This window comes from Canis lupus, chromosome 38 (genome assembly GCF_011100685.1).
Source record: "Canis lupus familiaris isolate Mischka breed German Shepherd chromosome 38, alternate assembly UU_Cfam_GSD_1.0, whole genome shotgun sequence".
NCBI classification, from domain to species: Eukaryota; Metazoa; Chordata; class Mammalia; order Carnivora; family Canidae; genus Canis; species Canis lupus.
In genome coordinates, this window is record NC_049259.1 from 23,128,404 (window position 1) to 23,141,986 (window position 13,583).

At 59.4% G+C, this 13,583-nt stretch overlaps 1 protein-coding gene and 1 long non-coding RNA gene across 3 annotated transcripts; one reads left to right on the forward strand and one right to left on the reverse strand.

The window, feature by feature from the left end:
- The first annotated feature begins 2,667 nt into the window (after positions 1-2,667).
- Positions 2,668-9,192, forward strand: LOC119868077. 2 transcript variants are annotated; one of them, XR_005385830.1, is made up of 5 exons: positions 2,668-2,892; positions 3,689-5,047; positions 5,158-5,313; positions 6,618-6,782; positions 9,135-9,192. It is a non-coding gene; the product is annotated as an uncharacterized LOC119868077 (long non-coding RNA). The 2 variants fall into 2 exon arrangements; XR_005385829.1 differs by having other exon boundaries at positions 3,689-5,313.
- SLAMF8 (SLAM family member 8) lies at positions 4,188-12,360 on the reverse strand. Its single transcript, XM_038586382.1, has 5 exons — positions 12,081-12,360; positions 9,813-10,181; positions 5,960-6,265; positions 5,778-5,873; positions 4,188-4,938 (listed from the first exon to the last, which is right to left on the reverse strand). The coding sequence occupies exons 1-5, from the start codon at positions 12,112-12,114 to the stop codon at positions 4,874-4,876; spliced, it is 870 nt and encodes a 289-aa protein (XP_038442310.1). The 5' UTR covers positions 12,115-12,360; the 3' UTR covers positions 4,188-4,873.
- Between the last annotated feature and the right edge of the window lie 1,223 nt (positions 12,361-13,583).

Consider the following 13,583-nt stretch of genomic DNA (forward strand, 5'->3'; position numbering starts at 1 on the left):
GGAAGTAAATCCCTGTTGTGTACCAGCCACCCGGACTGCGGTAGCTACCTACGGCTTTCTAAAAATGTCCTTCTTTTGCTTTAATTAAAACCAGAGTTGGTTTCTGTTCTTTGCATCCAGAGAGCTCCGATGCCAGGGTTTTCACATTATTCTTAGATATTCTGAAGCACGTGGTGGCTTCAGCGGCCACAGGTACTCTTTTGGCTTATTCGGCTGATGTCCTGTTGGTTCGTGCATTCCGGGAGGCAGTATTAGGACTTTCCGCCCATCTCTCCTCCTTTTCGGTCCCGATACAGCCCCCGAGCAGCGCGCCCACGACAGGACAGTTCCTCGTCCGCGGGAGGCCGCTCCTTCCGTCGGCCTCCTGGACTCCGCCGTCACCCGTTCTTTCTGTCCTGACTTTGTACTTAGTTTGTGATGTGGGGGAGGAAGTTACGGGTCGTCTGGGGCCGGCGTGGCTAACAGGTTTCGTCTTGGCCCCCAACCTCAATCAACTGGCCGGAGTCACTTGAGCGTCGCGGGGCCCGTGGACTCCGTGGGAAGAGTGTGTCATAAGGATCATGCACGCCCGACATGGTCCGGAGGGCAGACGGCTGTGCACACGCACCCGTATTTGTCCTTCCTGGTCGAACGCAGCTTCCCACCCGCCAGGAGGAGCCTCAGGTCTGTGGGATTGCTCCGGGATGGTCTCTGCTCGAGCCACTGGGTGGAACAGCTCACGTCCCGTCAGGCCCCCATCTGTCAGGAAGGTCTCCTGGCCTGACGGCGCAGGGACGGGGGCGCGGCGGGATAAACCCAGGCCCACGCCGCCTCTGCCGCCGCCGGTTATGCGACTCCAGGAGTGACACTGTCCCTGGGCTCGGCTCTCTCTCCACCAGCGAAATGAGAAACTTGAACTGAGAAACCGCAAGATTTCCTTCCAGCTCAGAGATCCCGTCGCCTGCCTCCCGGGGTCGCGTTCCCGTGGTCTCAGTCCCTCGGCCTGGTGACGGGGGAGCCCTCCCGACCACCGAGGGCCTTCGCAGTCTTCTGTTCTAGGCTCAATATGGCCAGTGTCTTTAATCATCTCTCACAGGATAAGGTTCTAGCCCCGCCGCCACAGGAGCCCTTCTCTCTTCAATCCTCCGGTCGTCGACAGGCCCTGGAAGTGCGGCTCCCGGGAGTGGCTGGGGGTGCAGCGGGGGCTCCCCTGCTGCTGACCCGCGTGCTCAGCCTCCTCCCACCTCCCGGCCGGGGGCACCTGTGCTGACCACGGCGCGGCCCGAGGGGAGGCACCTGCCGAGGCCCGCCCGGAGCTGGGGTGGATGCACTGGGCGCTTCTGGGGGGCGCCCTTCATTCACCCTGGGAGCCGAGGAGGTGCAGGGAGCTGGGGAGTCGAGGCTGGAGGGGGTTGGTGCTTGCGCGGAAGACCAGTGGCTAACCAGCCGAGCAGGTGCCACTTCTTGACAAAAATGGAAGATTTGCCAGAGAGGCTGTTTGCGAAAGATGTATTTTTTAAAGATTTTATTTATTTATTCTTGAGAGACAGAGAGAGAGGCAGAGACACAGGCAGAGGGAGAAGCAGGCTCCCTGCCGGGAGCCCGATGCAGGACTCGATCCCAGGACCCCAGGGTCATGGCCTGAACCGAAGGCAGACGATCTACCGCTGAGCCACCCAGCTACTCCATAAAAAAATATTTTACTGAATATTCCTATCTTTGATAAAAAAAAAAAAGAAAAAAAAGCCAAACAAACCAACCACGTCTCTCTCGCCCTTCTCTTGCTGTGCCCCCCCTCCGTTCCCTCTGACATCATGTCATGCGACCCCCTGCCTTAGCAGCTCTTGCTTTTGTGCTTTGCACAGAACAGGTGCAGAGGCTCGTGCTCCGAGGGGAATGTCATGAAAACAAAGAAAAGCAAAACCAGAGGGACAGGGTTCTGGCCCAACGCCGAGCCTACTGGAAATAATGGTGTCAATGTCTGACACCCAACAGACGGGGGTGCTCCCGCTACCCTAACCCCAGGGAGCTGTGTTCTGAGAACCACCAGGTCCCCCGCGCTGTGGCCCCCGTCCATCACTCGGACGCCCCCCCGTTGCCCTCTCGGCTTGACCCAGCCGCCCCGGCCTCCGCTGTATTCCTCAAAGACACTAACCATGCTCCCAGCTCAGGGCCTTTGCACCTTCCGGTTACTCTTTGCCCGCCCACCCCACGGTTCAGTCCACCTTGTTCTCTAGGCTTTTCCTCTGCTTTATCTTCTCACTGGAACCCACCAACTCCTGACATGCGCTTCCTTGCTTATTGTGTTTCCAGAATATAAACGCCATGAAGGAAGGACGGTGCACTGTTCACTTCTGAGTCCTCGGTGCCTCAAGGGGTACCCAGCATATGCTGAGCCTTCAGTCGATATTTGTTCTGTGTGACCTGGAAACCATGAATCCCAATGCTTATTAGCGTAAACACTGTTCCCTCAGAAGTACTTTGAGTTTTTTTGGGTGGAGGGTTAATTAGTCCACTAGCTGGCAAGTGAATCATGGGGGATAGGAACACCCATTTGTGTGAGCAGCATGGGTCTCTTTTAAAAGGCCCTGATGCATCACATCATAAAACCCCTGGCTGAATGAGGTCACTAAGATTTAAGTCATAAAGGGAGAACTGTGGTGGGGCCCACGTCTAGAATTGCTCTCACCTGAGGCGGGGCCCAGGCGATGAAGGGAAGACGGGTGGAGGCTATGGGGCATATGCGTGTGTGCGTGTGCGTGTGTTTCCCCCACACAACCACCGTGGCTCCTTGCTAGACCCGGGCTTTCTCTTCCACGTCATTTTTAGGGACTGAGGCCAGTTTTGCATGAGAAATCAGTGGCCTCCAGGGAATGCCTCCAGGTGGCAGGAGGGGGCAACACAAGCTGCCAGGTTGGGAGGCCACGTGCACTGCTCAGGGGGACTGGGGGGTTGGGGGGAAGGTGAGGGGAGACAACGGGCCAGGAAAGGCAAGAGGGCAAGATGAAGACTGGTGACCAGCTGGGGACCTCAGAGCAGAGCCAGAGGCAGGGAAATTCCAGAGCTAGTCGAGCGGATGAGTGGAGATGTGAATCTAGAGGCCGATGGGGCTGGCCGGCGTCAGAGGCGAAGTGACTGCCCAGAAACTGGGGGTCGAGGGGTGATCCTTGCACAGGAGTGACCTAGTGGGTGGAGCGATGGAAGCTGCCCAGGGAAAATGCTTCGAAGCCCACCCCTGTTCCTTCAGTGCCTCCTTCCTCTCCATGATCGAGACTTGAGTGAGGTCCCAGAAAAGAATCTGGTTGCACCAGAGAAGGAATAACGGTGGAACTCACCATCCGTGAAGCCCCACCTAGAAGTTTCCAGTGGTCGTGTCCCAGTTTTTCCAGACAGGACCACCGAGTGGCAGATACTGTTTTCCAAAGGCAGCCACATCCCACATGCTCTCCTTTGACAGTGACCTTGGCCGTCTTCACACTGAGCGCTGGAGTCCTTGTCTCCTCCCCTTCTGCACGTGCATCTGAACGGGAGCGTAGCAGACTCTAGGAGGGCCCCGCACCTGTTCCGTCCATATTTGTCTTTCTGCTTCACTTTTCCAGGCTCCTCACCTTCTTGGTCTCAGGCAGAGACACTCAGGCTGAGCTGCTTTGCTTGAAGCTGTGCGAGAGCTTTGTGTTGGCGGGGGGCAAATTTAATGTCTCTTTTCCAGGTCACTGTGCTTGGGAGTGAGGAGAGAATCTCAAACCCTAGCCCCAGATCCTACAGGACGCACGGTGGGCAGCAGAGACAGAGGAAATGTCGCTAATAGGGTGTTACCTGCAAGATGGCACCCATCCCGACCGGGATACGTCGACGACCCCTTGATGGTCTCTACCTGCAAATTACCTTTGAGGGGCCACGAACTCAGCTGACCTGACGGCCCTTCTGGCGGGAAAGAGAATCCCCTGTCCCGCATCTCTCACCTTCATCTATTTCTAGATTTTTGTTCTCATGAAAATGCTTTGGACATCAGGAAACATCAAGGTCTTAAAGTACAGGGGCTGGGCTGGGGCCGGAGCTGCAAGTGGGAGATTCTGGGTTTCCCTGTTACTTTCACCGTCTAACGTCTTTCAGAGTCTGGGACCCAGACTGGGGCAATCCTTTGGTGCCAGTTAGTGACCACTTGCGTCGGTCTGCTAGGGTCACCACAACAAGATGTCACAGAATGGGCGGCTTTCACAACAGAACTGTATTTTCTCATAATCTTGGACACTAAAAGCGCGAGATCAAGGTGTCGGCAGGTCTAGTTTCTTCTGAGGCCTCTCTCCTGGCTCGTAGATGTCTTCCTTCTCTCCGTGTCCTCCCATGGCCTTTTCTCTGGGCGTGCGTCCCTGGGGTCTCTCCTTCTTTTATAAGGACACCAGTCATATTGGATTAGGGCCCATCCCAATTACGTGGTGTGATTTTAATGATCTCTTTTCCAGATACAGTCTTATTCTGAGGTATTGGGGGTTAAGACTTCCACACGTGGATTTTGAAGAGACGAACCCAGTCTACAACAATACGTCATGGGCAGTGGTGGTGGCTGGTGGGGGTGGTGGCGGTGAATGCCCAGGCCTATTTACGTCTCTGGAGAACGTCCGGCGTCTTTGAGGGGGTGGTCTGTTGTCTTGCCCCAAGCAGAGCCAGGACCTGCAAGGAGGAGGGGGAGAAGAAGGGGATGCAGGAAGGTTGTGCCAGTGTTTTCTGCTTGGCGGCTCCCAGTGCAAGAGCTGGGAGCTCCTGGAGGTGGGACAGGAGTCTCATGGGAGGTATGAGGACCTGGTGGTTTCCAGACACCAGCCACGTCCATCGTGCTTGGGCAGTGCGCTTCCTGATGGCCCAGGCAAGTTTACGTCGTCCTTCAAGGCAGACCCTACACCAGGGAGCTCTCTGTCTCTGGAGCCACTCTGTCAGCACAGACGTTCTTGTGCTTCTTCCCTGCAAAGAGATTAGGAAGGTTATCCCTCCAGTGTTTGGAATCTTAGCATCTTTGGCTTGGCCCGAAGCCACCCAGACGGCCTGCAGTGGACATCCCCACAAAGCCCAGGTCCGTGGCGTGTTTCTGTCAGTGGCGGGGCATCGTGGGGTCGGGGCAGGGGCTGAGCTGGAGGGATGGCCGCATCTCGGAGTTTCCCCTGTTGTCTCCTCTTCGAGAAGGAGACCTTATCAGCCCCTAACCAGAGATAGCGTTTCCTCCGGGAGAATTTCCCAGGGAGTGGAGGCAAGAAGGGGTTGGGATTCGTCTAGACGTCTACTCTGCCAACCCTTATCCAGACCAGCGCTGTTCCGGGAACCACTGCTAGGTGCCCACCGGTAAGCCAGCTTTTGCCCTTAAGGGGCTGAGCGTTCAGGGGCAGAGCAAGTGCAGGGAGCACGGAGGCCAGGGTAGCAATGGAGAGCAGAGGGAGAGCACCAAGCCTGCCCAGGCCAGGGGAGGACGTCAGGAAGGCTTCCTGGAGAGACGCAGCCTTGGAGATTGTGGGGGAGGCAGGCATGTGAAGAGGGGGCATTGGGTGGGAGCCCACGGAAAGTGAGTTCCAGGCAGGGAGAGAGGCACGTGCAAAGGCCTGAAGAGACAGAGAAGACAAGAGTCTCGAAGAGCTGCTGAGGAAACTCCACGTAGCTCAGTGCGATTGGAGACCAGAGCATGAGCCAGGAGATGGGGTGGCAGAGGGAAGACAGGGGGCCATCCGAAGCTGAAAATGGGGGCGGCCCAGCCCTGCCCTCCCCCCTATAGGCCCCTCCCCCGCACGCCCCTGGCACCTCGGACCGCCTACCTGAGTAGTAGGAGTGCCAGGCGGACAGGAGACCAGCCAGGGTCAGGAGCAGGGAGACGGGCAGCACCACCAGCAGCACATCTCTGTAGGACTTTCCTGGGACCGGACACGGAGGCGGCAGGGTCAGGGGAGGGCTTGAGCTTCACAATCCCTCGACCACTGACCCTTGGCCCTTGGCATACCTGCCTCGCGAAGGCAGCTCTCCCAAGGGGTGACGGTGGCCAAGTCCCAGCTGACGGGGTTGGAGACAATGCAGGAATAGGCCACGCTCTTGTCTCCTGGTCCCAGTGAAACCCTCAGCGCCTGTCCATCCGTGAAGAGGCCGCTTGGTTCGATACCGAAGTCAGTGGGCCCCTCCCGTCGCCAGCTATAGGTTATGTCACTGATGTTGGGGGCCCAGCAGGACAGGAACACCTGGCAAGTCTTGGGGGGATGGGCGTCCCCTGGTGCAGCAATGAATACTTGTACCACGGGCCTGGGCACTGAGTCTAGGTGAGAACAGTAGAGCACGCATGGGTTGTGGTGGTACTGGCGGGGCGTATAGGGCCGGCTGTGGGATCCACGCAGGGTTAGGGGTCCCCTCTGACTAGCCCTCTCTTGCTCTGGAACCTAGTCTGGTTTCCCACTGCCCACAGGGCAGCAGCTGAATCCCTTCTATCTGGTATTCAAAATCCTTCATGAACCGGTTGATGGCAACCTCTCCGGGGTAACCTCCTGCTGGTCTTACTCACCAACCCTAATTAATTTCCAGTTCTCCCAAGCGTGCCATGCTTTTGTCTATCTTGCATGCCGTCCTGTGGCTCAGCTGTGCATATATGCCTTTCCCTTCTCTCCCTCCAGGAAACTCCTAGCAACCCTTCAAGACCCAGCTCGGACACGTTGCTTACTGTTCCGATTATGAAGCTTTCCCGGATACCGCAGGCTCCGAAGACCCCAAGAACTCTGCCCTCGTCATAGCACTTACGACATACTCGTCAGACAGATGCTGGGCATGTATTAAATCAGGTAAGAAAACAAACACATTCCTGGGCTATTAGGGCTCCTAGTTTGGTGAAGAAGACAGGTTCTGACAAGACGGAATAATTAAGGAAATAATTACAAGGGTATAAAGCGCTGTGAAGGAGACCAGGGGTGGGTTTGCTATCTTCATTACCTAGCCCTCTCGGTGCTCAGCCACCTAGATCAGGGAACAAACTGGAGTCCCAGCATCCCAGGCTGTGGCTCCCCTGTCCTATATAGGTTGACGAGTAAATCCTGAGTCTCTGTGGCAATGGGGCCAGCGGGAGAGCACTCTGGCGACCACGGGAGGGCTCTGTCTCTGACAGCATTCCAAAGTCAAGCAGAGTAAAACCTCATTAATGCCAGCTCAATGTGGTGGGATTTGTGATATGGAAAGGGAAGGATTTGCTGGGCGCACTAATAGTATAAACAAAGATCACCGTGTGTGTTTGTGGGGGGGGGGGCGGTATTTACACTACTTCAGAGGACAAGCTGCTTCCAAACACGATCAGACACAGTAGAAACACCCATTGACATTTCTAGTAACTGATCTGCTAATTCAAATCATTCTTATCTATTGTCAAAGCAGAGCTCCCAAGGACGGCTGCTTGGCAGCTTTGTGCAATTAGTTCTAATCACGCTATGTATTTGGAAGCAATAAAACAGCAATTTCCTTAAAATCTGTAATTCAGATGCTGAGAACAAGGCATTTTAGAGCTTAGTGGTGTGGGTGCTGCGCGTATTATCACATTCAACGTCCTCATTTCACATGTGCAGCAGCTGAGACTCAGAATAGGAAGAGGCTCCAGGGCTGCCTGTGTAGTTGTGCAGGGTATTCACGGCATAGGGCCACTGGGCTAAGGGGGTAACAGGTAAAGGTGGGGCTGCTGAAATCCAGCAAGCACCCTGCCTGCCAAGCTGTGCAACTTGAGGGCTGTGTGCACCCGGGACACACACCCGATGGCACACTTGCACCCCGAGGGGCTCACCCAAGGACAACCAGCCAGCTGTCCCTGGGTTAGTGGTGGAGGCGGCAGGTCCTGTCTCCTTCCCGGTTTACTACTGCCTTTCTCTCCCTCACTGTCTTCCTCTTCCCAGCTGTCATTTCTACTTTTCATTCTTAAAATTAGACCTTTTTCTCCCCACTTCTCTACCAAATTTCTGAGGTCTTATTTAAATAGTGGTTTGGGGTGCCTCACATGCCTTTCCCAAGTCACTAGGTAGATAAATGAGAGCTAAAAGGCCATTTTTTCTTGATCAGCAGAAGTATGGTGGAGATGGGGGCAGTAGAGGTGGGGGTAGAGGTGATGGTGGTGGGAGAGGTGATGGTGGAGGCAGCGATGGTTGAGAAGATGACGGTGGAGGTGGTGGAGGTGGCAGTAGAGGTGGTGGAGATGGAGGTGGTGGTGGTGGAGGTGATGGAGGAGGTGACGGTGGAGGTGATGGTGATGGAGGTGATGGTGGAGGTGGTGATGGTGATGGAGGTGACAGTGGAGGAGGTGATGGTGGTGGAGGTGACGGTGGTGGAGGTGATGGTGATGGAGGTGATAGTGGAGGAGGTGACAGTGGAGGAGGTGATGGTGGAGGTGATGGTGGAGATGACAGTGGTGGAGGTGATGGTGATGGTGATGGAGATGATCGTTGAGGAGGTGATGGTGGAAGTGGTGATGGTGGAGGTGATGGTGGAGGATGTGATGGTGGAGGTAGTGTAGGTGGCAGTAGAGGTGGTGGAGATGGAGATGGTGGTGGTTGAGGTGGTGTGGTGGTGGAGGTGACGGTGGAGGAGGTGAAGGTGGAGGTGATGGTGGAGGAGGTGATGGTGGAGGTGGTGGAGGTGGCAGTTGATGTGGTGGTGGTGGAGGTGACAGTGGAGGAGGTGAAGGTGGAGGTGATGGTGATGGAGGTGATGGTGATGGAGGTGATGGTGGAAGTGGTGGAGGTGGCTGTTGACGTAGTGGAGATGGAGGTGATGGTGGTGGAGGTGCTGGTTGAGGAGATGATGGTGAAGGTGGTGGTGGTGGTAGAGGTGGTGGAGGTGAAGTTGCTGGAAAGAAGGGCCCGTCCAGCACCCAGTGAGGCCAGTCACCCCAGCGAGGTGCTGAAGGTGCCGCATCCTGCAAGCCAGGGGAGCTGAAGGCCCCCCCCCGGCCCCCCCGCCCACAGGGGGCGGGACGTCCACATAGCTGCTGTTTTCGGGCTGTCAGTCCGGGGCTGGTTTGTTTCGCAACAGAGAATAACTGAGGGAACCCATGAATGTCCTATAGTCAAAAATCTCTAAACACATCTGAGAGAACTTTTAAAGCCATATAAGCCTTCGTGCTTTAGTCACACTTCAATTTTTTTTTTTATTTATGATAGTCACAGAGAGAGAGAGAGAGAGAGAGAGAGAGAGACATGGGCAGAGGGAGAAGCAGGCTCCATGCACTGGGAGCCCGACGTGGGATTCGATCCCGGGACTCCAGGATCGCGCCCTGGGCCAAAGGCAGGCGCCAAACCGCTGCGCCATCCAGGGATCCCCACACTTCAGTTTTTAATAAAAAACATGTATCAACATTTGCTCGGCAACACTTTTTTCCCTTGTTAGTGGTTCGCCTAATGATGGCACATGGTGTAATCTTAGAATTTCGGCTCACGGGGCCACACCTCCGTCTCCGACGCTCGCCCCGAGCGCCGCGTGTTTGCCTCTGTCGGCATCTACCGTAGAATTACTTATGGGCCCTTTTGCAAGTGAGAAAGGTGACTGTGCTACGGAGGCTTTGATCGTGTCAAGGCCACGGAGCCAAGCAAAGACGCCCGCTGCCTGAGTTGGGGCAAGGACTCCGGGGTGACAAGGCCAGTTGCATCACGCGGGAGCTCACCTGGGGCAGCCAAGGGTGTCTCAGGTGGGCTACGGGGAGCAGCCGTGTGGGGCACTAGCTGTGAGGTCAGAGCCCAGAGGCCCTGGAAGCCTGCATTCCCCACTCCCAGGGCGCGGGGACCCCCCCCACCTCCCCCGGAGGCCAGCAGGCAGCCGGAGGGCCCGTGGTGCTCACTCACCGTACACCTTGAGCTGCAGGACCCGGGTGCAGGCCCTGCCGCCCGTGTCCACGAGCAGCACCGAGAAGTTGCCGCTGTCCCCAGACTCCAGGGACTGGAGCTCCAGGCTGAGGTTGCTGTGAAGCTGGGCTCGGCCCAGGAAGCGGGAGCGGTACAGGGTCTCGGGGAAGCCCCGGAAAAACGTGGCCAGGAGCTCCTCCGAAGGCCAGAGAGATCTCCAGATGGCCTCTCGGACCTGGAAGCCAGCAGGGCGCTCTACCTCCAGCAGCACCGAGCCCCCAACTTGGCCGTGCACTGGGATGCGGGGGGCCGCCGCGGAGAGCAGCACTGGGGCGCGGGGGGCCGCCGTGGGGAGCAGTGCTGAAAGAACTGAAACGACGGAGTCCTCACTTCCTGGCCCGAGGCTCCCCACCGCCCCCTCGCACAGCAGGGCCCCTCTCCCCACCCCCCTCCACCCACACCCCGCATGAAACCCGAAGGGAGAGGATCCCCTTTCAGCTCCGGCTTGTGGGCTTCGGAGGAGGTGATGGAGGAGGTGATTAAGTCAAGTATGGGGATGGGGTGGAGGGAGGGCCTGGGAGAGCAGGGGTGGGGGGGGCCTTGGGAGGCTGGGGGGGAAGTGCTGAAGCTGAGAGCCGATGGGAGTGGGGAGCGGCCAAGGGGAGGGGGGCAGGGCGGACTGGAGGGGGTGGTGGTGGTGGTGGGGAGCCTCACAGGCAGAGGGGAGGCGCCTACAAAGGCCCTGAGTAGGGGGAGCGTGCTCCCTGGAACTGAGGGAAGCTCTCTGCAGGGAGGAAGCAGGGGGCGGTGGGAGCGTCACCCTCAGGGCTGGGATTAACGGCTGAGACCTGAGAGGCTGGTTAGGAAGCCGCAGTGGCAGGGGTGTGGGCTGCACTGGAGCCTGGCCCCCCACCTGCAGAGTGGCGGGGGGGGGGGGGGGGGAGAGGGGGGCCGGGGCGGCTGGGAGGGATAAGTGAGAGGAGCTGAGGGCTCAGGTGCTGGTCGCTGGGGTCTGGTCATGGAGGGGACCATGGTTCTCTGCCATCGGGTGGGGACACACTGAGTTTAGGTGTGTGGAGGTGGGGGGGGGGTCCCCTGCGGGCCGGGCCCTGCTGCCTTTCTGGGGGGATTGCTGCCTCCCCGACCTCCCGTCCCTCAGGGCAGCCGGGAGGGGTGCTCCCCTCTGTCCCTCTCTCGTCATCACCTGCGGCTGTGACACCACCAGGTCCCCTTGTCCCCTTCGTACCCCTCGCCCACCCCTGTTTAGGGGGCGCAGGGAGGAGCAGCTCAGTGCATCTTACTGGCTGGAGCAGGGCTCCCTGGGGACCCAGTGGCACCGGCGCAGGGGGTGCAGGGGTGCAGGGCCCCGGGCAGGCGGGAGGCGCACATGCACACAGAAGGGAAGGGTGCCTCTCGGGGCCCTGGGCTCCCTCCTGCCCCGGCTCTGCTGCCAACGAAGGGGGGACGCAGCCCATGAGCCTGGTCCCTCCGTCTTCTCACCCCCACCGCCGGGAGCCGATGTGCCTCGCATCTGGTTACCATTTGGGGCCACTTGCCTTCCGTGTCCAAGGGTTTGAAAGATCCGTGAACCACAGTTTCCTTTTTTTTTTTTTTTTTTTTTTTGGTGAGGGCTTCCCTGCACATGTTTGGGCTTTGGGAGGCCACACGGCCAGGAGCCCAGGCTGGGACACTGGGCAGAGTCGTCTCAAAGTCCCCCTGGGTCCCTGGCGGGGGCCTGGGTGCCCTGGTCCTCCCGCGTGCCCTGTCCTGCCCCCTGGGCTTGGGGCGCTGACCTGTCACGTGAGCTGCTTGCTAACGGGGGGAGGGGGGGCAGGTGCAGACAGGACAGGGATGGCCCGCGTGCCGCCCTGCCCGCAGCACCCTGGTGGGCCGTGCCCGGCCCCCTGCGCCAGCTGTTGCCCCTCACCCCTCCCCGATCTGCCTCCCTCCGCGGACCCGCAGGGAGCAGCCTGGGTGCAGAGGCGTCCTTCACGGCCTGAGCCCGCTGCCCCGCCCGCCGTCTCCCTCACCCTCCTCACAACCGTCCCTTTCCAGACCACTGGTGCCACCAGCCTCCGGTTTTACCCCCCGCCCGGGGCCACGGCACAGCCCACGGCTCGAGGACGCGGATGCTGCTAGGCTGCCGCCCCAGGTCCCGCGGCTCGGCTGGTCCCTGTCGCCAAGGAAGCGTTTCATTCTTCCCCGACCCCCCTCCGCCCCCGGGGTCCCGCCTGGGGACGGCTGGTGGCTGCCCGGCTGGTGGCTTACCTCCCCAGAGGAGCAGCGTCCGCAGGGAGCCCATGGCCGCCTTGGTCCGCGAGGCCCGCGGCTCCTTCCACAGCCCCCGATCCAGGACGCCCGGGTCAAGGGGACGCGCGGGAGGAGGCCGCGGTCCTTCTGGAAAGTCCCATGTTCAGAAGGAGGAATCTTGACTCAGATCAAGATGCCCCGAAAGTGAAAATATCCCGAGTAAAGTGGAAGTTGGCCACCGGCCTCGCTGGGCTGTCTCGGACGGCGCTCTTGGAAGTCACCTCTCTCGCCCCGCGATTGCCCAACAGGCCCCAACGGCCCACGACCTCCTGCCGACGCGCCAGCGCCCCCCGCCCCCCGCCCCCCGCCGGCTGCCCTTCCTGCCGCAGCCACGGGCCCTCCGGATTGCCATTCCCTTTGTTACTTCCCTAAAATTCCTTCGCACCTCCCACCGCCCAAGCGGGGCGCCCCACGAGTCTGGGTGGAGGTGGACTGCACGATGCCGAGGTGTCCGGCGGGCCCGGGTGGGTGTGGGAGGCAGGCGCTGGTGTCTCCTGGAGCAGGTGGCGGCCAGTCACCCCCTGGGCACAGGAGTCCTGGGGCGGCTCCATCCCAGCAGGAAGGCAACTGCCACCTTCCTAGCCTCCCCGTCCCAGCCTCACGGCCTTGTCCTGGACGGGAAGCCGAGGAAGGGAGAGGAGGGGGTCGGACAGTCGGGGACATCCCACCCCTCGGAGGGAAGAATGGCTGCTTGCAGGTTCTGAGCAGGATAATTGTCCCGTGCGGGGACAGGTGACAGTGCAGGGTGCGCGGAGGCCCCGGGCTGGGCGGTAAAAGGACCCCCCCGCCCCCCCAAGGTCCCAGAGTGAGGGAGACTCTGGCAGCGGGGTCTGGGGGAGCTCGGAGACAGGGCGGCGGTGGCTCAGGCTGCAGCTCCAGTGTGCACCTGTCCCTCCGCCCACGTCCAAGATGCACACCTGTCCCTCTGCCCACATCCACAGCGCACACCTGTCCCTCAGCCCACGTCCACGGTGCACACCTGTCCCTCAGCCCATGTCCACGGTGCACACCTGTCCCTCAGCCCACATCCAAGACGCACACCTGTCCCTCAGCCCACATCCATGGTGCACACCTGTCCCTCTGCCCATGTCCACGGTGCACACCTGTCCCTCAGCCCACATCCAAGACGCACACCTGTCCCTCAGCCCACGTCCATGGTGCACACCTGTCCCTCAGCCCACGTCCAAGATGCACACCTGTCCCTCAGCCCACGTCCACGGCGCACATCTGTCCCTCAGCCCACATCCACAGTGCACACCTGTCCCTCAGCCCATGTCCATGGTGCACACCTGTCCTCAGCCCACGTCCACGGTGCACACCTGTCTCTCAGCCCACGTCCAGGGCCTGCACCTGTCCTCAGCCCACATCCACGGTGCACACCTGTCCTCAGCCCACGTCCATGGCCTGCACCTGTCCTCAGCCCACGTCCACGGTGCACACCTGTCCCTGAGCCCACATCCA

Excerpts from the sequence above, each read along its gene's own strand:
- SLAMF8 (XM_038586382.1), bottom strand. The coding sequence starts at position 12,114 with ATGGGCTCCCTGCGGACGCTGCTCCTCTGGGGAG. Across the intron at positions 10,182-12,080 it reads GACGCTGCTCCTCTGGGGAG|TTCTTTCAGCACTGCTCCCC; the intron begins GTAAGCCACCAG and ends CCGTCGTTTCAG. Across the intron at positions 6,266-9,812 it reads CCTGCAGCTCAAGGTGTACG|ACTCAGTGCCCAGGCCCGTG; the intron begins GTGAGTGAGCAC and ends GTTCTCACCTAG.